At 34.7% G+C, this 26007-nt stretch overlaps 1 protein-coding gene across 2 annotated transcripts in view; it reads left to right on the top strand.

Moving 5' to 3' along the window:
* Positions 1-26007, top strand: part of SLC6A3 (solute carrier family 6 member 3) — a 91841-nt gene that overhangs the window by 31675 nt on the left and 34159 nt on the right. For both annotated transcript variants that reach the window (XM_031946102.1, XM_023495895.2), the window contains exons 5-8: positions 5302-5440; positions 9322-9456; positions 18786-18889; positions 22620-22744. In XM_031946102.1, coding sequence (XP_031801962.1) covers positions 5302-5440; positions 9322-9456; positions 18786-18889; positions 22620-22744 — 503 coding nt within the window. The remainder of the gene's footprint in view (positions 1-5301; positions 5441-9321; positions 9457-18785; positions 18890-22619; positions 22745-26007) is intronic.

The following is a 26007-nucleotide window of genomic DNA, read 5'->3' as shown; positions in this document are numbered from 1 at the left end:
TTTCTAGCATGAAATGAGGTGTATGTGTGTGGCGGGGGGAGACAATGGAGGAACACTGAACATAAATGAAGTATTCTCTTCATGCTTTGGTTGCTTCCTCTTTTTCAGCTGATTGTTTTACAAATTTTTATTAGAGCAGGGCACTAGTATGTGGTTATCTCACCTCTGCTGGGTTTTGAGAGAGAGGATATTAAATTATATGAACATTTTTACTTCTAAAGGACTGATTTTATTCTCATACTGCCAGTTTATTCAAACAATACCTGAGCATGGGCAGAAAGGGAATAAGCATTTATATGAGGAAATAAACTTACTTTTATGTAAATGGTTTCAATGGCCTTCACTATGATGGCCCTGTATTATTGTAATATTATTCTGATTAGTCTCCTGGCCCAGAGTCTCTCCCCCTCATGTCTATTATCCTGCCAAAGTCATTTTATTAAAGTGTAAGTCTGACTGTCATACCCTACTCCAAAAATTTCAATGGCCCCTATTACTTCCAGAATCAAATGTAAAAATCTTTTTTTGTTATATAAAACCCTTCCCAATCTGGCTGCTTTCAAAGTTTTCCATTCTTCTTATATACTTCATTCCTCACCATGTATTCTATTATCTCTGATACTATGTTCCATCTTCTGGCTATCTGAATTTGCATTGGCTGGAATTCTCTCTCTTCTCACCTCTGCTTCCTGGCTTCTGTGACTTCCTGAAAGATAGTCCAAATCACACCTTCTGCAGAAAGCTTTTCCTCTGTTTTCTTCTTTTCTATCACCCAGCTGCTAGTACTTTCCCTCTGGGATTACTTCCTTTTACATTTTATAGATTTCATCTGTACATAGTTATTTAAATGTTATCTCTCCCATTGAATATGAGCTTTTTGAGTGGAAAAGCCATGTTTTCATTTTATTTATATCCCCATAGCTTATCTCAGTACCTAGAACATGGTAAATGCATGCTAAATACTCACTGGTTGCTTGAATAGTTGTTGTCCTTTGTTCTCAAAGGGGGCCAAAATGACATCACTATGTGAGAATTGAGCTACAGTGTGTTCAGCAGTGGCTGCTTAGACCAATATGGGCTTGAAATGCTCTGCCACAGGTCAAACACAAATAGTCCATATGAACATTTGGGGTAGCTTCTCTAATTTTGTGTATCTTGTCTTTCTTTTGGGCTAATTCAATTCTGCTTTGCTCATAGAATAGAGCACCTTCTCTATGAGGGCACACCATGCTGGGCAGCCTTGTGCTAATGTCTCCTATTTCATACAATAGATTCTAAAATTCTTAAGAGATACCTAGAGAGTGTCATTGTATCACTTTTTCTGACCACCTTGTGAGCCCTTGCCCTGTGTGAGTTCTCCATAAAATCTTTTTTTCTTTTTTTGACAAAACTACATTTGACATTCAAACATTATAGCCAACCCAAAAGAGTTGTGCTCTCTACAGTAGAGTTAACTTACATTGATTTAGGGATATTGAAGTGATGTTTATCCTGATCCTTTATAGAGAGACTTCTGGAACAATAGTTTATGTTAACAGAACAGCAGCTTATTTCTACCAGATTCCTCCATGTTTACAAATTCACATGAAAATCTAATCAAAAGACTTGAAAGGTCATGTTTATTAAATTTATTTAAAGCCAACCAGATTTTGTAAATGTGTGGGCTGATTTGATTTCATTTAAATCCTGGATCTTCTAATTTATATGGTTAGTTACTATACTACTAATGAGACATAGAGCTATTATTACCATATTGGAAGCAGTAGAAATAAACATATATGTATATATGTCAATAATTTCCCAATCTTAGGGTGACAACACTTCTCCCTGGAGTTTATTCAAGGATTGCTATGAAATTTTCAAAACGAAAAAACAAACAACTTTCATTTGCCCTGATTTTTAAAATCCCCATAATTTATTTGTTATTTCTGTGACAGCTGGAGAAAATCATTATATTAAACAAAGAAGCTATGCTATTAACTCCAGAAAAAACATGAAAAATCACTGTTGTGTTCTTATATAACCATATTTGGTGTTTTGCTTAATCATCTTTTGAAAAATATATGTACATGTTTATATAATTTCCCCTCAGTCCCCCCATTTCAAGACATTCAAAGAAAAAGAAGTGAAGGAAAATCATATTTTTCTTTTTTGTTTTTGTTTTTTTGATCGTCAACAGTTGCACTTTTTTCTCAATACTATCTTATTGTTCCAAATATATGTAAAGATAGTTTTCAACATTCATCCCTGTGTAAGGGATGTAAGACCCTGTATTCCAAATATTTCTCCCTCCCTCCCTTAACTCTTCCCCTCCCTAAGACAGCAAGCAATCTGATATAGGTTAAACATGTGTAGTCCTTTTAAATATTTCCATATTTGCCATGTTGTGCAAGAAAAATCAGACCAAAAGGGGGAAAAAAAACATGAAAGAGAAAAAACACAAACAAACAAAAGGGGAAAGGAAAAATACTATGCTTCAAATCACATTCAGTGTCCTCAGTTCTCTCCCTGTATGCAGATGGCATTTTCCATTCCAAGTCTATTGGAATTGTCTTGAATCACTCCATTTCCAAGAAGAGTCAAGTCCATCACAGTTGATCACCACATAATCTTGTGTAAATGTGTAAAATGTCCTCATGATTCTGCTTACTTCACTCAACATTAGTTTATGCAAGTCTCTCCAGGGTTTTCTGAAAAAAATCTGCTTCTCTTGTATTTTGTATTTGAAAATCAAATTTTCTGTTCATTTCTGGTATTTTCATCAGAAATAATTGAAAATCTCCTGTTTCATTGAATGTACATCTTTCCCCCTGAATGATAATGTTAAATTTTGCTGGGTCATTGATTCTTGGTTGTAGTCCAAGCTCCTTTGCTTTCCAGAATATTATACTCCAGGTCCTCTGATCCTTTAATGTAGAAACTGCTTAGGTCCTAGGTAATCCTGAAATATGGCTTCTTGATATTTGAATTTTTCTTCCTGGCTGTTTGCAGTATTTTCTCCTTGATCTGATACTTCTGGAATTTGTCTATAATATTCCTTGGAATTTCCATTTTGGGGTCTCTTTCGGGGGTGATCAGTGTATTCTTTTGAATATTCCTTTGGCAAATAGATGAATGGCCATATGTCATGTTGGTCAATTGCATCATTCACATGCATGCTTATACAAAAGTCACTATGATGTTCTTCTCTTTCATTGCAATGTTTGATGAACAAGACTGACCAATTATGTAATTAAAGAGCCTGCACACTCATTGAACACCATTTCGGGGGAGAAATCATAAAAATACATCAGATATTTTCTTAAGCAAATTTTCATTTTAGTTGACCTAAATCATGTAAAGATAGGTAAGCACAGCAGAGAGATCAAAAGAGAAGCTGAAATAAGTGTTTATAACTGTTTCTGAGTCAGTATTAGTCTTAGTAAGAGGCAACATGACAGAATTGCTAATCATTTCCAATTGGTAAAAGTAACACCTTCTGCATAAAGCCTTTTCTGATTCCTCCAGGCTTCCAGTGCCTTATTCCACAATAAAATCTAATATTCTTGAAAGCAAACACTATTTACTTTTGTCTTTGTATTCCCAGTACTTTGTCTTTGTTTTCAAATGTGACTTTGTGACTCCATGGACTTATCCATGAGATCTTCTTAGCAAAGATTCTGGAGTGGTTTGTTATTCGCTTCTCCATTGCAGCCCTCAATGCTTTATCTATTGCACAACTTAGGTGTCCCATCAGTGCATTTAGTCAATAATAAATAAATATGTCGAAGGCAAAAATTGTTTAGTTTTGTCTTTGTATTCCCAGTGTTTTTGTCTTAGTTATCATATCTGACTTTGTGACTCCATGGACTTATTCATGAGGTCATTAGTGATTTATCATTCTCTTGTTCATTGCATTCCTCAGTGCTCTATCCATTGCACAACCTAGCTGTCCCAACAATGCATTTAGCCAATAATAAATAAATGTCTTGAAGGTAAACACTATTTACTTTTGTCTTTGTATTCCCAGTATTTTTGTCTTTGTTGTCATATCTGACTTTGTGACTCCATGGACTTTTTAGCAAAGATTCTGGAGAGGTTTGTCATTCCCTTCTCCATTGCATCCCTCAGTGCTCTATCCATTGCACAACCTAGCTATCCCAACAGTACAATTAGCCAATGATAAATTAATGTTAAGTAAAGGTGTAATGGAAAGAGTGCTCATCAGGAATCAGAAGAAACATGGGATCAAATATTGACACTTTACTAATTGTGTGGTAAACTCATGGTAAAATCACTGAATTTTGTATCATAGCTTTGGAAGCCTGAGAGGTCTTAAAGGAAATCTAATCCAGGCCTCTAACTTTGTAGATGAGGGAATTGAGTTCCTGAAAGATTAAAGGTCTTGTCCAAAGTTATAGAGGTAACAAATGGCAAAGGCTTCTATGAGCTTCCATTTCACACTGGCATTGATCTAAGCCAACATATGCTCTATGCATATGCCTCACTATGGGGGTAAATAAACAGATAGCTACTGAGGAGAAGGTAAAGAAGAGAAGAAACTTGAAAATTTTCAATATTTATAGTTGGGTTCCCAATTCTAAATAGAGGAAGCAGAATGCATGCAGTGCTCCTATCTGTATGATGGTAACAATTGTATACTATATATCTATATATGAATGTGTTTGTATGTATATACAAAGAGAAAGAGAATGCTATATACTTATTTCCCCAAGACCTTCTGATGTTTTAGAGATGTAATCTTAGTAATCATGGTATCCCTGTCCTGTGATATAGTAAAAAGAGAATCGAGAATTAGTCCAACTATTCTGGAAGATAGTTTGTAGCTAAATCCTCCTAAGCATTAAACCAAGACCACTTTTTGATCCAGTAAAGATGGAAGGGAAAATTTATTTGTACAAAAATATTTATAGTAGTGCTTTTAGTTATAGCATGGAAATGCATATTTCCTAATACATCCCTTCTCTTCCTAGAAAACATTCCATTAAAACAAATTATTAAAAAAAGAAAGAGAAAAAGTTTACTAAAACTAAAAAATATGAAGCATTGTACTTCCCATATACAGTTTCCCAGTTCTACAATGAAACTATGGGGGAAATCTTTTCATATCTCTTCTTTGGAGCCAATCAGGTTTATTGTAAATGAGGAAAGTGGGACCCAAAGAGTGATTTGTTGAAATTTCATGCAATCATTAAATACCAAAGATAAGGTTAAATATCTTAGTCACCTGACTCTAGATCCTTCATTTTGCCTATGTAGAAGTAATAGAATTGTATACAATCTTTCTCCTGATTTTTTCAGACGGGGAGTGTTGCATCTTCACCAAAGCAAAGGAATTGATGATTTGGGCCTTCCTCGATGGCAGCTAACCTCCTGCTTGGTTGTAGTAATTGTGCTGCTTTATTTCAGCTTATGGAAGGGAGTGAAGACATCTGGGAAGGTAAAGCTCATTGACAGCTAGATATTATGGAGTCAAAGATGCACATAAACTCAATTTGTTTTTGATAGTAACAGTATAGTAACAATCAGAGCCAGGATTCAGTATTGTTTTCTATTATTCATTAGTTTAAGTGGGACTACATTATAGATGTCAGTATAAGAAAGAGTTGGTTGAATCTGTACCTCTGAAATGAAAAACATGTAAAATAAAAACATACCTATAGAAATGAAAGAATTTTACCTAACTATCCATAGAGATAATATCTGTTGTCTAGGTTATGAAGTTTTATGATGATCAACCTCTATAACTTACCAATTAGCATATTTATCTTGCATAAGCATTACAAATGGATCATATCTGGGGCCTATAATTAAGTAGAAAGAAGAGAGCAGGCTAGATAAAGGCTTCTTAAATTTTTTCTACTCATAACTCATTTTTACCCAATAAACTTTTACATGGTCATATATAATAGATATACAAATCAAATATTTACTGATAATAACTTATAATTCTGCAATCTCCCCATTCAGTTTAAGAAACTTTGAAATGGATTACTTTTGGGAAACTGCAAACCTCCTTTAATGATCCCAAATTTCTCCTTGAAACAAAGATCAACCTTTTATCTACCTATCTATCTATCTATCTATCTATCTATCTATCTATATGTCTTTTTATTTACAAGATATATGCATAGATAATTTTTCAGCATTGACAATTGCAAGACCTTTTGTTCCAACTTTTCCCCTCCTTCCCCTCACCCGTCCCCCAAATGGCAGGTTGACCAATACATGTTAAATGTGTTGAAATATAAGTTAAATACAATATATGTATACATGTCCAAACAATTATTTTGCTGTACAAAAGGAATCATACTCTGAAATAGTGTACAACTGCACTATCAAAAGGAAAGTGAAGGAAATCAAAAGTGTAGGTGGACAAAAATAGAGGGATTGGGAATTCTATGTGGTGGGTCTTAGTCATCTCCCAGAGTTCTTTCGCTGGGTGTAGCTGGATCAGTTCATTACTGCTCCATTGGAACTGATTTGGTTCATCTCATTGCTGAAGAGGGCCACGTCCATCAGAATTGATCATCATATAGTATTGTTGTTAAAGTATATAATGATCTCCTGGTCCTGCTCATTTCACTTAGCATCAGTTCATGTAAGTCTCTCCAGGCCTTTCTGAAATCATCCTGCTGGTCATTTCTTACAGAACAATAACATTCCATAATATTCATATACCACAACTTATTCAGACATTTTCCAGTTGATGGGCATCTACTCAGTTTCCAGTTTCTGGCCACTACAAAGAGGGCTGACACAAACATTTGTGCACATACAGATCCCTTTCCCTTCTTTAAAATCTTTTTGGGATATAAGCCCAGTAATAACACTACTAGATCAAAGGGCATGCACAGTTTGATAACTTTTTGAACATAGTTCCAAATTGCTCTCCAGAATGGCTGGATGTGTTCACAATTCCACCAACAATGTATCAGTGTCCCAGTTTTCCCACATCCCCTCCAACATTCCACGTCATCTTTCCCTGTCATTCTAGCCAATGTGACAGGTGTGTAGTGGTATCTCAGAGTTGTCTTAATTTGCATTTCTCTGATTAATAATGACTTGGAGCACTTTTTCATATGGCTAGAAATAAATACAAATATTCTACCAATGATATTATATCACAGAGTCATGGAACACTATAATCACCAAAGAATTCAAAATGAGTATCACCTGGGGCAATGCAGAGATATGTGGTAGGTGAAACAAGCTGCAAGTCTTAAAACAAGCAACTAAGAAGAACCAAAGTAAAAGCATCAAAGAAATATATGACCAAAAAAAGAAGCTGGGCAGGTCTTATAGTCAAACTAAAAATAACTAGTGGTCAGCCTTTATGTCCATTCATATCCTTAAAGTGTCAAGAAAGAATGCCTTCTCCCTCTCCTATATATTTGTGGCCCATCTTTGGTAAGGATAAAATAAAAATCTTACAAGATGGATCATATTCTGCCTCTTTGGAATTGATCACACATCCACTCATGTATTTGAGTATAAAAATTAACACAGATTCTCATTTGTTAATAAGCAACAATGGCTTTAATGAAGGAAGGATGCTTTATTTAAGGCAAACCAATGGCAGTCCTTTACAAGCAAAAGAAAAAGTAGGACTCTAATTAATGACTGCACTAATAATATTTTCATCCTGTGGAAATTATCATGGTATTTGGAAATGAGAAAGAATGTAAGCAAGCATTGACCTTAGAGCCAGGAAGGCCTGTTTTTGTGTATTCTCTAGCTTTTTATCATATTCTGGATAGATAGGTTTATAAAATAACTGAATTGAATTGGAATGTTTCCATATACATATATAGATATATAATCTACATATATAGGGATATATACATGTAGATTATATATATCCTTATATATATATATATAGAGAGAGAGAGAGAGAGAAAGAGAGAGATGATCTAAATCTAATGCAGCGACATATCTAATAAGGATTTTATTAAAATTAAAAATGGCTTAGAGATATTTGGAGATAAAAATGCTACAAATTATTAGTCTATGAACCAAATGTTTTTAGTGATTTTATTTATGATATGCCCTTCAATTTCCCCATCTGCAAATGAATATAGTAGCCTCCCAGTGATGAGTTAGAGACCATTTAATTATGATAAAGTTTCTAAGTCTTTCCCACTGCTTCTTACTCTTAATGCTTTTTCTCTGAGATCATCTCCAATTTGCCCTATATACATGCTATTTTTACATTACTACTTTCATGTTATTTCCTCTCTTACAAAGTGAGCTTTTTTGTATCACCAGTGCTTAGCACAGTGCTTGGTATATAGTGGGAATTTAATAAATGTTAGTTGACTGACTGGTTTAAACAATGGGCCCAGTGTAACCTTGTATACTTACTTTAGTCAAAAAATTCATCAAGCTTTTAAAGGGAGAGCTAAGAAATTACCCTGTACTTTGTATGCTGAGGATAAATGCTTAAATTAAATCTGTGGTCTGATCTTGACCAAACCATTTTATCAAAAATATCTTTTGACACTCTTAAATCAAAGTAACAAAAATGTAAGCAAAAGACAATTCCACATTTTTGTGGAAAGATGCATGTATCTATTGAAATTAAGTCAGTAATTTCACTAGACTTTGAAGAAGTTACTAAATATGGGGAAGCAAGTTGAAATGCTAAAGATTAATTGCTTGAGATTAAGCATGTTATTTATAGAAACATCAATTTAAAAACCTTTAACCCCTCCAAAAATATTTATAGTTATAAAAAACAAATAACTAATTATGCCTCTGAATGAGGTCCAGAGAGTACCAAATCTGGAGCAGAGCATGAGAGCCAAGATAAAAGGAGAAAATAGTTGCTCTTATTTGACTGTCTTAATGGAGCTGAATTCTCTATCTTTTTCAGGTATGTTAGATATCTTAATAGTCACAATAAAAAACTTTTTTCCTTTTTAAAGCTTTCTGGTATATTATGCTCATAAATTTGGTGCCTACTTGTTTTTAATAGTTCAATTTGTAAGTATACAATACCCATAGAACATACTATACTTACTCCTTGTATAATGTATATATGTATGTGTATTTGTGGATATGCATGTGTGTGTGTATGAAAAAGGGAGAGAGTAATACAGAGGCAGAGACAGAGAGACAGAAACAGAGAGAAACAGAGAGAGAGAGGGGGGCTTGAAGGGAGGGAAGGAGGAAGAGAAGGAGAGAGAAGAGTGAGGGAGGGAGATGAAGAGGGAGGAAGCAAGGGAGGGAGGGAGGAAAGTAAGGAGGAAAGGAGAGAGAAACTAAAGTGATACCAAGAACAAAAATGAAGAAGGATAATTATCATGATTTTCTATTCAGGTGGTATGGATTACAGCCACCATGCCATATGTGGTCCTCACAGCCTTGCTATTACGAGGGGTCACCCTTCCAGGAGCCATTGATGGTATTAAAGCCTACCTGAGTGTTGATTTCTACCGTCTCTGTGAAGCATCTGTGAGTGTGTGTTCTTTATTCATTTATGAATTCATTTTATATCAGCTAGAATGTTTATGTCAGACTCATCTATTCTGCGGCTAAAGATTCATTAGGGAATCAGAATGATGGTATGTTATTTATTTCATCATGTTGTATTTGGTGAACACCAGTTATACACAAAAGACCAGGTTAGATAGGAAATTCAAAGAAATATGACACCATGCTTGCCCCACAGTAACATACGATAATGAGTATCTAAGGCATAAGGATAGGGAGTTATAATAAGAGGCAATCCATCATAAATTATTTAAAAGAGCTAGAAACTTTAAGTGCCTTAGAGTCTAGGAGATCACAGAAAGGAGAAATTGTGGTGACAGTCTTTAAAGAGAAAATATCACAAGTATTAAACCAAATAATCCATTAGTAAATTTAGGCTCTCCACAAACATCTAGGTATTGTTAATCCATATTAATGCTGGTTCAGGAAAAGGTATTACTAGTAAATGACTCATTTTGGCAAATAAACTTGTATAAATTACCTAGTAATCTTGTTAACATTATAAACAATCACATAACTCTAGAGTACTGTTATTTCCATTATTAGGTGTTAGAAGCAAAATAAATACAACTTTCTATACAAATGTAGCTCTTAGAGCAGCTTTCCCTTCAAAGCTCACAAAAAGTGAAGTGAATCCAGGTTTGAAGGATCTTATGGATCAACAGATATTCAGAATTGTTGATCATAAGAGCCCATTGTTGGGTTTTCTTTACAAGATCAGCTAGATGACAAGTAGTCCATAGCAAAAACACTTAAACACAAGAGAAAAATGATGGACAGTTTCTCCATATAAATACATAGATATGCTCTTCTATAAGTTAATATCCCATGAGTTAGGGAAAGGATATATATTAAAAACATATATCACCAAAGAACACATTTGGAGAAGCACACACACACACACACACACACACACAAGAAATATGAACAAAAACTGGCTATGCATGAAGGGATTACATGTTCTGTAAGGTATAGCTCTAGAAATTCTTTTTTTTTAATTCTTAGGATATAGATTCCAACTAGTAACACTCATTGGCTAGCTAAAGAATCCTTCTAACATGTTAGGTCTGAACTTTGAAATCCTTTGATTCTCTCTAAGCTGCTTCTCTTATGAGTTCAGGTCCTTATTTGGCTTAGATTGAGAAGATTTTACTCCTTTCAATCCCCACAGCTATCCTGGGCAAGTTGTCTTTCCTGAAGTATTATTTAGTAAAACTAGAGGAAACAAGACAGGACTTGATAATTAAAATTTTGCTCTGAACAGATACAAGTCTATATATACATATTTATGTTTATCATATACATGCACATGCATATACACATATATGTGGTGCACATGTATATAAATGTAGATTTGTGCATACAAGCATGTGCATGTAAACAAATGTATAATGTACCACACATAGGTACATATATGTGATTTCATCAGTGTAGGAGACTTTCATTATGAAATCTCACTTCACCATAGCAGACTGATAATTCATCCATAATTTTCGGTCTTAAAAAGTTACCTTCCCTTTATAGAATGTGACTTGCCCAGAATTACAGGATGCCAAGGTAGGATGTACATTCGCTCAGGTCTTCTTGATTCTAAGGCCTTGGTTCAGAAAAAAAGATAAGTGAAAAGGCCATGATTTGTGAAGACCGAGTTAGCACCCTGAATGTCTTAGAATCAGCCGGAGTGAAAACAAAAGCCCTTAATCTTTATTCTTGGTCTTTGGGGGTAGCAGTTAGGGGAATGGACACAGGAATCTCCACACCTTCTTTCTCTCTCTCAGCAGCCAAAAAGTAGCTCTCTTGCTTGTCTTACTCCACCCTCTAATCCCTCTTAAAATTCTCTGTTTCCACCAACAGATCGAGCCAGCACAGAATAGTGGGAAGGGCCATTTTCCAAGCATATGCTACTAGAGTATTGTCCAATTGGTAGTTAGCCTTAAATGCTCGGTTGTCCAGCTTATGTATGAATTCAAGAGTTTCAGCCCTTTATAATGATTATCTATAGATATTCCTTCTCCTTCACGTCTCAAATCCAATCACTTACTTACTAAGTCCTATTTAATTCCCTCTATGATATATCTCTTGTATCCAACTGATTGTTCCCAATGACACCACATTACTGTAGGTTCTTTTAATTAAAAAAAGTTGCCTAATGAATAAAGAACTGTTTCACTGTTTGTGACCCCATTTGGAATTTTCTTCAAAAAAGATGCTGAAGCAGTCTGCCATTTCCTTCTCTAGCCTATTTTGTAGATGAGGACATTGAGGCAAACAGTATTAAGTGGCTTACCTAGGATGATACTAATAGCAAATAGCTAAGCCCAAATTTGAATTTACGAATATGAATCTTCCTGACTCCAGGCCTAGCGCTGTGTCATTGGCCTTATTTCCTTTACTGGGAAACATGTTTATTAGTAAACTCATCAGTAAGGTAGGGGAAGATGCTGTGACAAGTTTGATTTCAGGAAACAGTCCCCATCATTATGAGTTGATGTTTTGTCCCTCTTGCTCTATCAGTTGCCTTCCTCCTTTAAGGGAAGTGATCCCAGCAATGCAAGCCCTCTTTCAGTTCAAACTGAAATCCAGCTCTACTTTATTTTATATGAACCTTGTTTATGTTCATTTATAATTCTCCATAGAAGGCCTATCCAATATACTGTGGTCCATCTTGTCTTTTTCAATTTAACATAAGTCAAAGCAGTACTTAAGCTCTCTCCACTTATTATCTCTCATTTGCTCAACAAGATGAGGCCCCATCCTTTTTATGATTATATATTTGCTCCCTGATATATATTTTATCATTTTTTGAATATAGGGCATAACTGGAAAAATGATGCAGCCTATCCACACTCTATATTTTTTCTCTGTGACTTTTTGGATTATGGGCAACTTTGATCTTTCAAAGATTATGATAATCCAGGGTTCTCAACTGTATAACATTTCTGGGAGAATATTTTTTAAAGATGTGTTTTTATTCTGGGGAGCAGCCTGTGGTTGTTAAAAAGCACTGCTCATTTTACAAATATAATGCCATCTTTTCATCCATTTGTTTTATTTTGGCTATGATTCATATGTCCATATGCAATGCCTGTTTTGGATATTTGTACCACTACATGACTTCAATGAACTGATCATTCAACTTCAATTCTTAATCTGGACAACAAGCATTTTTCATCCTAGAAAATGGATTCTTGAAGCAATCTCTTTTGAGCACATAGAGAAGGCTTGATAATATCCTAGGACTTGATGCATTTAGCTCAATATTATTCATAGGAAAAAAACATATGAAAGACCTCATTGTCAATTGAGAATTCCTCTTTCATTTGGATCTTGGGAAAGACATTAAAGGCAGAAAAGGCACTAGATTTGGAGACAAAGGATCTGAGTTTGAATCTAGACTATCTAGATACAAACTAAGCCACTCTAGGCCTCAATTTTCTCATCTGTAAAATGATAGGATTGTTCCTGCTAGCTTTAAAAAATATATATGATTATCTTCCATTACAATACTGAACACTTTTGCTGACAAAATCATTCTGTTTTATGTCTGGATTGACATTAATGACCAAAAGGCAGATACCAAGTACAGCCAGAGAATATAAGACATGATAGTAGCACATAGGAAATACAGACACACTACAATTATCATGTTCTCCACCCACCACTTCACCCTCTGAAGCTGCTTTCCTTGGCAGTCACCTCACAGGGCAGAGCACTAAGAATAGCCAGCAAAGTAAGGGTCTGTTCTTCCTCAAGACATTTCATTCAGTTATTTCACTGCAACTATACCAGTTCTGCCCAAAAGAAAGCTGTGACCATTCTCACGTCCACAAAAAAATGGAACCAGCCTCTCCTGCTTCAATGCTTATTCATGTTAGAATGGCAGCAAAATCCCTCACAAGTGTTCTGATTGATCTAATTTCTATCTAGTTTCTGCTGGTTGTATTACTAATAGGAATATATCCCTATATATCCCAATTATCCAAAATATCCATTTTGGAAAGGGATCATCTTCATCTCACAAAGGGAAGGGATTGGAGAGGACCATTTTTGCTCTTTAAAAAGGACCTAAAACAAAGTAGGGTTTGTTTTTTTTTGTTGTTGTTGTTTTTTTTAACCGCAGTAGGGGATGTAAGGATTCAAATGGTTCCTTTGCTTGTGAAAAGGCCAAAAAAGTTTCAGAGCATTTCAGCAAATACAAAGTTCTTTTCTCCAAGGCACCTTCTTCTCCTGCCCCTTGGGGGCAACTTGAACCCAATGCTATTTGATGATAATTGGGTAAATGATGTTTGCCTAGTTAAAACTTAGCCTATAGAATTAAAATTTGGGAAAATGTACTGATTAGGTTTCCTAACAAGGAAGAATGTTGAAAGAAAAGGCCCAGAAGGAGTGATAGAGCTAAGATGATGGAGTAAAGGCAGGAACTCACCAATATCTCTCCCAAACCACTCCAAATTCCTTTAAATAATAACTCTAAACAAATTTTTAGAGCATCAGAGCACTAAAAAAACTGAAATAGAACATTTTCCAGCACAAGAAAATTTAGAAGCTCAGCAGAAAATATCTTTGACAGACACCAGGGTAGGAGTCCAGCATGCAATCTTGGTGCAGGCCACACTAGTGCAGCCCTGGCCCCAGGCCCTGGCTGGCCCCAACTTCAGTAAAGCAGGCCCTTTGAAAAAAAAATGCTCTATGTCCTAAACCTCAGTTTTAGCTCTCTGAATTTAGTCTTTAAGGAAACACAACTGGAGAAATTTTTATCATTTTTAAGACTAGGAGTGAGCCCAGCCAAAAACTGAAGATAAGTCTGAAATTGGAAATGTCAAAGAGAAACAAGAGTTGACCAGTGATCCTCTCAAAATCCAGACTTGAAGAAAAACTTGTCCTTGTGAATACACATGGAAGATGCCTAACAGATTGTGATTGGCATTGAAAAGTGTCAAGCTAGGCATTGCTAATTCTCCTTATTTCCCTTTTTTCCCTTATTTTCCCCCTATTATAGTTCTAAAGCCATAGGTGTTACTACTATCCCCACTGAACAGATAAGGACTGAGACCAAGAGGTTAGGTTACATGCCCAGCTAGTAAATCACTGAGGTAGGATTCAAAGTCTTCTTGGTTCCAGGTCCTATCTACTATCATACCTGGTTCTCTCTCTTAAGAGGAAGAAGGGGAGAAGGAGACAAGAAAGGGAAGAAAGGGTAAGGGGGGAAATGAAGTGGAGGGAGAAAGAAAAATAAAATAGGAAGAGGGATAATCAGGAGTGAAAGAGGGAAAGAGAGGAAGAAAGGAAAGAAAGTGGAAAGAAGATGAGAAGGAGAAAGGAAAGGAAAAAGAGAACAGAGGGGGAAAAAGAGGGAAGAAGGGGGAAAGAAGAGGAAAGAGAAAAGTGGTGGGACCATGGAGACTCATCTATTAATTCATATTTTTGAAAAAGAAATGATAGCTTTCTTCCTTTATTTCTTATCTGATGAGAACAATCATTTAACTGCTCCTTATTACTTCTGAGAGGTTTTGATAAGTGTAATTGAATCCTCTAGTCTTTCTTTCTTTCTTTCTTTCTTTTTTTTTTTTTTTTTTTGCTGAGGCAATTGGAGTTAAGTGACTTGCCCAGGGTCACACAAAATCTTCTAGTCTTTTGAGAACTGAATAGAACCCAATAATAATAAAGTCATAGATTCTTGAGTCATTGTAGATAATTTGGGATTATCTTCCAGAGTCATTGTAGATAATTTGGGATTATCTTCCAGAGTCATTGTAGATAATTTGGGATTTGGAGTAAGAAGATTTAAGTTTCAGTCCTAGCTCCTGTGTGGCTTTTGTCACATGACTCAATTTCTTTAAATCTCAATTTCACCATTTATAAAATGAAGGGTTAAGCCTAGATGGTTATTAAATTCATTTATAGCTTTAAATATGTCTCAATTCCACATCCATACCTTGATTTGCATCCATCCTCTCTTTTCTAATCCCATTGATACTATATTAATATAAATACATCTCACCAACCATCCCAACTATCATAATAATTTCTCTATAAAGGCAGCATTTTGTAATGAATAAAGAAGTTACATTCTTTGTGACCCCATTTGGGATTTTCTTAACAAAGATACTGGAGTAGTTTGTCATTTCCATCTCCAGCTCACTTTACAAATGAGGAAACTGAGACAAACAGGATTAAGTGGCTGGCCCAGGGTGACACAAAATTGAATTCAGGAAGTTGAGTCTTTCTGACTCCAAACCAACACTATCCACAGTACCAGTTAGTCACCCCATCATGCTACTACCATTCTTGTTTAACAGATGAAGGTCATAAACTTGACCCCCGGTACACGGAATATGCTTAGTCTCTGCATCCCTCTTTAGGGATTGAGGGTGAAGTAAATTTGGATCCAGCGAGCAGAAGGATTACTTCTGTTATAGGTCCTTTCCAGAGAATAATCAGGACTCTTTTGAACCCATAGTTGCTGCTCAACACCCCTCATTATTGACCTCTCTATCTGAAGAGAATGAAAAGTCATGAGTTTAGGATTATAAAATGAGGGAGAATTATAAAGAATGCTGAAAGAATATTTATTACCAAGTTCTTCCTGGTCTCTTCCTCCTCTTCCTTCCCAGTCTTCTATTCATTCTATTCACTGAATGGATTTCATACATTTTTAGGTCAGCACAGTAGATGGGCAGGAAAAGTAAGTATGCTTTATGTAGTTGCATCAGGGCAGGAAAGAATTGTCTGCAAAGGATAAATCAGGAAGAAGGCTCAACCACAGGGTTAACTCTGTCCAAAGAGCAAGACCTCTTAATTTTTTTTTTTTGCTTGTGTTTTGTTTTTTTCAATTATATGCAAAGATAGTTTCAAACATTCATTTTTATAAGATTTTGAGTTCTAGATTTTTCATTTTTCTTCCCTTCCTTCCTCCTTCCCTAAGACAGCAAGAAATCTGATATAGATTATACATGTACAATCATTTTAAACCTTTTCCACATTAGCATGTTTTGAAAGAAGAATCAGAACAAAAGGAAAAACCACAAAAAAGAAAAAAAAAATTTAAATGGAAATAATATACTTTGATCTGCATTCAGATTCCATAGTTCTTTCTCTAAATGTAGATAGCATTTTCCATCACAGGTCTTTTAGAATTATTTTGGATCACTGTATTGCTGAGAAGAGTTAAGTCTTTCACAATTGATCATCACACAGTGTTCTTGTTACTATATACAATGTTCTCTTGATTTTGCTCATTTCACTCAGCATCAGTTCATGTAAGCCTTCCCAGGTTTTTCTGAAATCAACTGGCTCATTATTTCTTATAGCATAATAATATTCCATTACATTCATATACCACAACTTATTCAACTATTTCCCAGTTGATGGGCATCCCCTTAGTTTCCAATTATTTGTCGCCACAAAAAGAGCTGCTATAAGTATTTTTGTACGTATAAGCCCTTTTCCATTTTTTATTATCTCTTTGGAAATAGTATTGTTGGACCAAAGGGTGTGCATGGTTTTACAGTAGTTCCAAACAAGAACAAGAGTTCTTAATCTGGGATCTGTAAACTTGTCTTTGTTTTTGTTTGGTTAGGTTTGGTTTAATTGGAACTATATTCCAATGCAAATTATTTCCTTTGTAATTCCATGTATTTTATTGCTTGTATTTAAAAATGTTATTCCCAGACAGGTCTGTAGGCTTCATAAGGCCAAAAGGCTCCAGGACTCAAACAAGTTAAGAACCCGGATATAGAGAATGAGAACAAACTTCATATGGATAATGAAGAATTGATTACTATACACTGTATTTGGTTAGAACCAAATTTTTGAGAATATTTGTAATACAACTCACTGTGTCAGTATAGAAATTTATCCATGACATTTATATTCATCCAATATCTATAGACATTTCACTTAAGTATAGCATTAAAGGGTCTATTTTATTCAAGATAGGGAAAATATGACTATATTTATATAAAGCAGTAGCTGTCCTCAAAGAGCTAACAACTTGACAGAAAAGAAAAGATGCTCAAACAAATAGCTTCTATCTCTTCGGGAATAGAATGAATACAAAAGAAGGAAGGAAAGTGTCATTATAAGCCAAAAGATTGTGTACTAGCTAACCTGGGTTTTAGAAAAATGCTTTATATATTTCTTAAATGATTTTTAAAAACATATTTTTATTACTATTTTTTGTTTTTATGTCATCTTCATTTCTGGATATATCCCTCTACACATCCACACACCACACACCCTCATATCCAAAGAATAAAAAAGGAAATCCAAAAACAAATATCCAAAGAATAAAAAAAGGAAAGTTAAAAAAAAAAGCTAAAACTAACCAACACATCAACCAAATTCAACATTATATACAATGCTCCACATCCACAGTCCATCAACTCTGTAAAGAATTAAGAGGGGTATATTATCATATTCAGGGTATGCCAGAACCAGCTCAGAGATAATTGTTAAATTTTCAGTATGGGTTGTAAAGGCACTTTGGAAATCAGCAAAACCTGCAAGTCAGGATTTGGTTTATTGTTTAAGCTTAAGAAAGTATTAATATTGTAGAATAGACTTTCAAGTGGGCTGTGTATGTATCACCTCCCTTCCCAGAAATAGTTGTTAAACATTTACCAGTGCACTCCTGCTTATATCTCTTCTGAGCCAGGCTTAGTCATGGACTTTCTGTTTCTTAAAGATGCCATAGAAAAGCATTTCATTAAGATTTTAGGACACGTATATTCAATTTATGAATGGACAGAGTAACCTGGGTTTTATAAATTCCTATTCTTACAGATGTTATTGCATTACAGTTTTATTTTTGAAATCTCTTTTTAATAGCACTTTATTGACATATTGGGTTAAAACAGCAATTAAAATTATCCCGAAAAGATACCTCTTTTAAGAATATTCTCTTTTATGTTAGGGCTATAGGAAATATTTATTCCTTAAAGTATAAATTGATACTGATAATGTTTTGAATACTGTTTTCTTTTTGATAATGAATTGAGTCTAAACTCATGCCACTTTGCATAAGAAAGAACAGGACGCAGGACCCAGGCACAATTCCCCTCTGCAAGAACTCAGAACATGGTTACTGAAAACAATAATCTGAGGGGCAGGATTGGGTACATGCATGCATGCAGCAGTAATTTGCAAAATTACCTTGTATTCAACTCTTATCTTTCATCTTTGGACTGAATGAGTTTCCTGCAATTATCTCTAATAACAGCTTTCTCTCTTTCTTGCTCTCTCTCTCTCTTTCTCTTCTTTTGTGTATCTGGTTCTGGATCTGTTTGTAGGTTTGGATAGATGCTGCCACTCAAATATGCTTCTCTCTTGGTGTTGGGTTTGGTGTGTTAATAGCATTCTCCAGTTACAATAAATTTACTAACAACTGTTATAGGTAAGCTCTGAACTCTTATCTTTGAAAGTATTTGAATAATAAACTGGTGGGTCATTTATTTATTGAGATTTTAAAATAACTGATACAGAAGTCTTTGCCTGGAAGACAAGAAGGAAAACTGCTTATAAAACTTAGAAACTAGACCTTCAATTTACCCTTTTTGTGTATCATAGATTTAGGTAAGCTGGTGGATTCCTCAGAGTAATGTTTTTAAATACATAAAATAAAAAAATTGCAAAAGAAATAAATCATATTGAAATATATGAAATATATTATCATATGAATTTTTGGACTGCACAGTACAATTCTCCTACACTATCTTTTTGAATAACTTAAAATTAGAATAAGGATGTTTGTCTAAAGTCAATTAAAATACACATATTAAATGTGTAAAACAAAGAATAAAATGATATCACCCCTCTAATTCCATAGGATTTTCATGTTTCTAGAATTGATGACTCTAGATGACACTTAAGAGTACCATGTATTGGAATTGAAAATTTTATTGAAAAGTTCCGTTAAAACCTATATATTTTTTTCTTTATAAATTCAATCTTCCTCTACTATCCCTCCCACATCATCACTTTCAATCCCTCACATTTTCTTGATAAGTTTTCTCCTAATAGTAGTCAGCAGTCTGGCATCATTATATTTATTGGAAGCTCTTCTAGGACAGCTAGATGGATAAGTGGAGAATACTGGCTCTGTATCAGGAAGATTCATCTTCCTGAGTTCCAATTTGAACTCAGACACTAGCTATTTGACCCTGGGGCAAGTCACTCAACCTGGTTTGCTTCTGTTTCCTCATCTATAAAATGACCTGGAAATGGCAATTGACTTCAGAATCTTTCCCAAGAAAATGCCAAATAGAGTCACAAAGAGTTGGACACAACTAAACAAAACTATCTCTTCTAGATCACAGGATCATATTTGAACTAAAAGGGACCTCAGAGGTTGTATAGTTTAACTTCTTCATTTTACACAATGATTTAATTAAGGCCTAAAGAGATTAGGCTTGGCCAAGTTATAGATTTCAAGAAAGAGAGGCAAGATTTGAACCTAAAAGGGGAATTTAAATCTGACATATTCCCCTATCTTCTTAAACAAATGATTCTAAGCTTAAGTTAACCTTTTATTGAAGACTATTATAAATATGATAATCTCATGTAAAACAATAATGCTGTCGGGATCATTTTTCTTATACTAAGTGACTACAAAAGTGACCTCCCTGATCCATACTATCATCTTAGCTTCCACTTCTTGTCATTGCTAAATGTTTTCCCCTCTCTGCCTCACTCCCTTTCTGATTCACAGAAATGTGATCAAATGCCAATCAATCAATCAACAAACATTTATTAAATTACTGTGTGCCAGAAACTATGCTAGATCCTGGGAGTACAAAGTCAAAAATGAAAAAATATATAATCTGAAATTAAAATCAATAATATTCAATCTTAGTCCCAAGGAATAAAACTAGAAAATCTGAAGCTCATTGAAAGCACATACCAAATTAAGGACAGTGCTTAATATATATTCATAACATGCTATAAAGATAATCTTTAAATTATTATTTACACTCTCATCTACTACCTTCACTTCTGCAGAAGAAAATCTGATATATGTTATAAAGAACATTTAATAATTCTTTGTAGCACTAACCTGTCCCTGGATGAGTCGGTAAATGGGAACAATAAGGAATCTGATTGCCTTTTATCACCATGTTACTAAATTTTTCTTCTTTCAAATGAGATCAAATTAGATAATATCTCTGATGATCAAGTGAGATAATTTTATAAAACAGTTAGCATACTGTGTGGCATACAATAGGTACTTAACAAATGCTTAATAAATCCTTTCCCTTTTCTCTTCTTTTCTCCCCAGAAGCATTTAGGTAAACTAATTTTGGGCTGTGTTGCCTTTTAAAAAGTGGTAACATGCAGCTTGTTGACATGAATTCACTGACCAAAGAATCTGACTGAAAATAACCCGGGGATTTTAAGCTGGTGTCTTTGACCTTTATAGACTGATTATTTACCTTCTTTTGTATCAAAAGAGATACTATACACAGGAATATGGGAAGACCAAATGAATAGCAGGGAAAAAAATAAAGCTTGATTTCTGGACATTTTGATTGCTTTAAATAATGTTTATGTTTCCAATTTGTCTTCATCACCTACTTAACTGAATAATTCTTTGATACTATACTAAATTGACTCCCAGAAGTCTCCTTTTTATTGTCATTTTTGTAAATGTATCTACGTATACTTTGATTTCTACATATGAGGCCAAATGAAGTCATAAAACAGTTTTTTCTGTATATATCAGCTAAGTAAAATTAACTGAAAGTCATAGAAATTTTATTTTTCGATATGGGAGTGTGTTTGTACATAAATCAACTTAAAAAGAGAAGCATTATATAGATTAGTTAACTGGTGGTACAGTGGATAAAGTGCCAGGATTAAAGCCAAAGTGAGTTCAAATCTGGCCTCAGACACATACCAGCTAAATGACCCTGAGCAAAGTTACTTATGAAACTTTGTTTACCTTAGTTTCCTCATCTATGAAATGAGCTGGAGAAGGAAATGGCAAACCATTCTAGTATCCTGTTAAGAAAACTTAAAATGGGGTCATAGAGTCAGACAGGACTAAATAACTACACTAAGTAGTATAGTTATTTAGTTATAGTTTAGTTATCAAATAATTATACTGAACTTCACCTAGAAAATGTATATTACCCTGAAAAAAAGTTAATATGCCCATGATACATTGTTCTAAGAAACATACAAATGGTCAAAATTTGGCAATACAAAAGTCTTTTGGCACAGGTTTTCTTTTATGATCAGTATTTGGTGAATCAGGGAAATATGCTCAATAGCTGGCCAAGTTCTTATTTTAATTGGTTTTTGTGGTAGAATGAAAAAACTTCCAGTCTTCCATGTTGTTGACTGGTTATATCTAATACTCAAATTACGGGAGGGAGAAGAAGTTTTATTTTTCCTTTTCTTTTGACACTGCAATTGATTCAGCTCCTGAACATCTGACCAGGTTGCAGTCAAAATGGAGCAAACTTCTGCTTTCTTTCTCCCTCTTTTCTCTTCATCCTTCCCTTCACTTACTTTCCTTCTACCTTTTTTCCTAATTTCTTTTCTTTCCCTCTATTCATATCATTTCCACAAAAGACCCAAAAGAGTGGATAGAGGAAGCTGCATGGTCTAGATTGATTAGGGAAATTTTTTTCCTTCCTATTTTAAGCCCAAATTTTGCTTTAAAAACAAAACAAAACACTGATGAATTTTTGCCATTGAAGATAAGGAGGTTCTGCAAAAGAGTTCCTCATTTGTCCCCTATTAAGTAATAAACAGGACCATGAGAACCTGACCATCTCAGACTCTTGTTTGCAGATGCCCACTTGAGCATATTCATCAATCAGAAAGGTCCCTAGAGGTGAGATTGGTATTGGTCTTCTGTGGGGTTACTATAAACACAGGAGAGCTGTTCTGGATAAAAAAGCTTGCAGGAAACTACTGTGTTAATCACTGAGTTGATAGATTGGTCATTTTCATTCTGAAAAAAACAGGCTCCTTTACAAAAATGCCTTAAATGATGGCCCTGCCCTCCCCCTTAGCCCCACTTCTTCAAGTCCCAGTAAATTAAAAATAATGAGTTGAAAATTACATCTCTTCCCATAATCTTCCTCTGCTTCATAATGACTTGTTTTGTGTTTTCCCAGAGATGCGATTATCACTACCTCTGTCAACTCCCTGACAAGTTTTTTTTCTGGCTTTGTCATCTTCTCCTTTCTGGGCTATATGTCACAGAAACACAATGTGCCCATTGGTGATGTAGCCAAAGATGGTGAGTATATGACGATGACCAGTTCTTACACATGAAACTGTCTTTGATCTGAATTCCTTAGTCATAATCCTATCCTGACACATTTTGTCTTAGATGTCCACATGTCATTTGTAAATTCCTCTTAGAAGAAGGTGACAGACTTCAAAAATTGGAAGAGAAAGTTTTAAAGTGACAAGAAGGTCTCTATTTGAGTTGTTAATTAGAATGGTTGAGAGCTCTCCTAAAATACTTTCAAAATGCAGCATGGTTAAATAGTCTTAAAGATAATGGCTTCTTATGTCATTTGTAAACTCCTTCTTATGTCATTAGTAAACTCCTCTTAGAAGAAGGTGACTGACAGACTTCCCAAAATTGGAGGAGAAAGTCTTAAAGTGACAAGAGGATCTCTATTTGAGTCATTTATTAGAATGGTTGAGAGCTCTCCTAAAACACTTTCAAAATGCAGCATGGTTAAATAGTCTTAAAGATAATGGCTTCTTCTGAAATTTTCCCAGTCTATTTCTCAATATCCTATATTATATTTATGCTGGAAAACAGAGGCTCAAGACTGTTCCCATAGAATAGGTTATCTATATTATGAGAATACTTTTTTTTTTAAACAGATGCTACTCTTTTGGGTTAATAGGGTCAGATAAAAGGGAGTCAATCAAGGAACAAGCATTTATGATGCTAGGCACAGTTCTAGGTAGATCCTGGCTATACAAAGCCAAAAATGAAATCATTCCTGCCCTCCACTCAAGGAGCTTCCATTTTATAGAGGGAAAACAACAAAAGCACATAGAGAAAATAATTACAAATTCATTTCAGGAGAGAGACACGATTAAATGAAACAATCAGGAAAAGCTTCATACAAGCTATAAAGAAAACAAGGGATTCTAAAGGATGGAGGTAAAAGATGAAGTACATTTCAAATACAGGCAAATATTTGTATAAAAACATGGACATGGGAGGTGAAATTTCACATGTGAGGAACATCCAGAAAACCAGTTAAGTAAGACTTTAGAGTGCATAAAATGGAGTAATATATCAAAGCAGGTTGTGGAGAACTTTAAATAGCAAATAAAGGAGTTTTTATCTCATCCTAGAGGAGATAAGGGGGCATTAGATGGAATCCAGTGCTGTTGTGCCCAGAGTAAATTTGTTCAATTTCTTTGCCAGTTGAAAAGTTAAAAATTAAATGTAATTCCAGATGAAACCACTTGAAAGCATGTTAATGAATTTCAATTTTTGCCTTTGAGCATCTAGAAGGATAGATGGATATCTATGGATAGAATGGATAGAATACCAGTGGATAGAATACCAGGTCTGAAGTCAAGAAGACTCACCTTGTTCAGTTCAAATCTGACCTCAGACACTTATTAGATGGGCAGATCACAACTGTTTACCTCAGTTTCCTCATCCATAAAATGAGCTGGAGAAGAAGATGACATACTGTTTTAGTATCTTTGTTAAGAAAACCCCAAATGGGGGTCACAATGAGTTGGACATGAAAAACGACTGAAAAACCTCAACAAATGATGTTAATGGCAGGGAGAAGTCACACTGGCAGAAGAGTCTTCATGTGTTGAGGTGAAAATTAGGTCAAATGGATGGATATTAGACTTGAAATTAAATGCATAAATTGTTTGAGACAACCTTTAAACTCCCTTCTAACATTTTTTTTAAACAATCTATGTCTAAAAAGAATAATCTATGTGTGGTTTAGAAAAAAAGAGACTGGGTCAGGCTTTCATATATACATATGAAGAAATACAATGTTCACTTGCATAATTTATTCCATCAGCACTTAAATGAAAAGGAAAACTCTAAGCTTTGGAAAAAGCTACCATTTCTATAAGTCATCAATGATGACTTTGCCAAAAATGAGCACATTCTCAGACAGTGTTTTGGTAGCCCTAAATTATGTCTCAATTTGGAGCCACAGGAAGTCTCTAGAAAATTCAGCTGCATGTTGAATAATTTATTTGCTTTTGGAAAGTTAGACGAGTTCAGGTAATCTTAAGCTAATTTCACTCTGGGACATTTTTTTTTATGTCACCACTTATTTGATAGTTTAGGCAGGGCCTTAAAGCTCTCGTTCCTTTTCTGTAGTTGTTGTTACTCATTGACAATCCTCAATGCCAATTTTGGTGCTATTTCCCTAAGGTGCTGTTTGTAGTTTGGATAATTCTTTCCACTAAAATTCAATTAGGGCTATACTTAGGCCAGTTGAACAAGTGATACTTGTGTTCACATAATTATAAACCATAGAACATTTTAAAATCTTGGGACAGAATTAGAGAAAGAAGTAAAAAAAAAAAAAAAAAAAAAAAAAAAAACCAAGGCTAGTGGAATTTACTGACTATTACATTTTTGCATTTTTGCTGCTGGTTTTGCCCTTTATTATAAATAGTAAGTGCTTTTGCTTATAAAAACCTCCATTAACCCCTGATAGTAAAGGTTAAAATCTTCCCTCCGCTTCAGTGACAAGCAAAGTAAATGTCATTTATGGTTTTAATTCTCCAGAAAATATTAACCCAACTAAAGAAATGAAAGAAGAGGATGTTGATATTACATTCTGCAAAGCTTCCTGATACCTTTTTGTGTGTCGTTTGTGGCATTTGGAATCTGTAGAGGTGTCTAAAGGCAAAGACTCTATTTGAAAATGTGCCTCTGTTTATTTAGGAATGATGAAAAAGCTTAGTTTAGAATGTACATTATAGTCTGTTCTTAACTCCTTCTAACAGGAAGTTTCAGAAATCTGTAACCAGATCAGAAAGAGGACCTATATTTAAGTCCTATCTCTCCTTATGTCCTTCAAGTCCTATGTATGCAACTTTAATTTCCCCATCTGTAAACAGGGAATTTTTTACCTCTGAGTTCCTTCCACTTCTAAATCTGGGATCCCTCAAGGTCATGTGGCCTTAAGGTTATTCCTACATACTTCCCAGGAGCTGCACCACATCACTGTGATAATATGTTTAGGTTCCAGAAAGTTTGAAATAGAAAAACATTAATTGCTAGAATCTGTATATCTTTGAGAAAAGTAAAAACCTATCATATGACTTGATATCCTGTGTATGACAAACATGTTAGAATTATGATCAACTTTTTAAAAATTATCTTTGGTTAAACTTTCTATTCTATGGGGTATAATTTGCATCCTGATGTGACTCCTCCTTCTCTCAATATATCTAATCATTTCCATCTTTAATCCATTAGTGTGCATCTACAAGGAATGCAAACCTTTTATTAATAATAGTATTTATGTAGCAATTTAAGGT

The sequence above is a fragment of the Sarcophilus harrisii genome, chromosome 1 (assembly GCF_902635505.1).
Source record: "Sarcophilus harrisii chromosome 1, mSarHar1.11, whole genome shotgun sequence".
NCBI lineage: Eukaryota > Metazoa > Chordata > Mammalia > Dasyuromorphia > Dasyuridae > Sarcophilus > Sarcophilus harrisii.
Note: the sequence above shows the minus strand (reverse complement) of the source record. Positions and strands in the feature narration are given on the sequence as shown.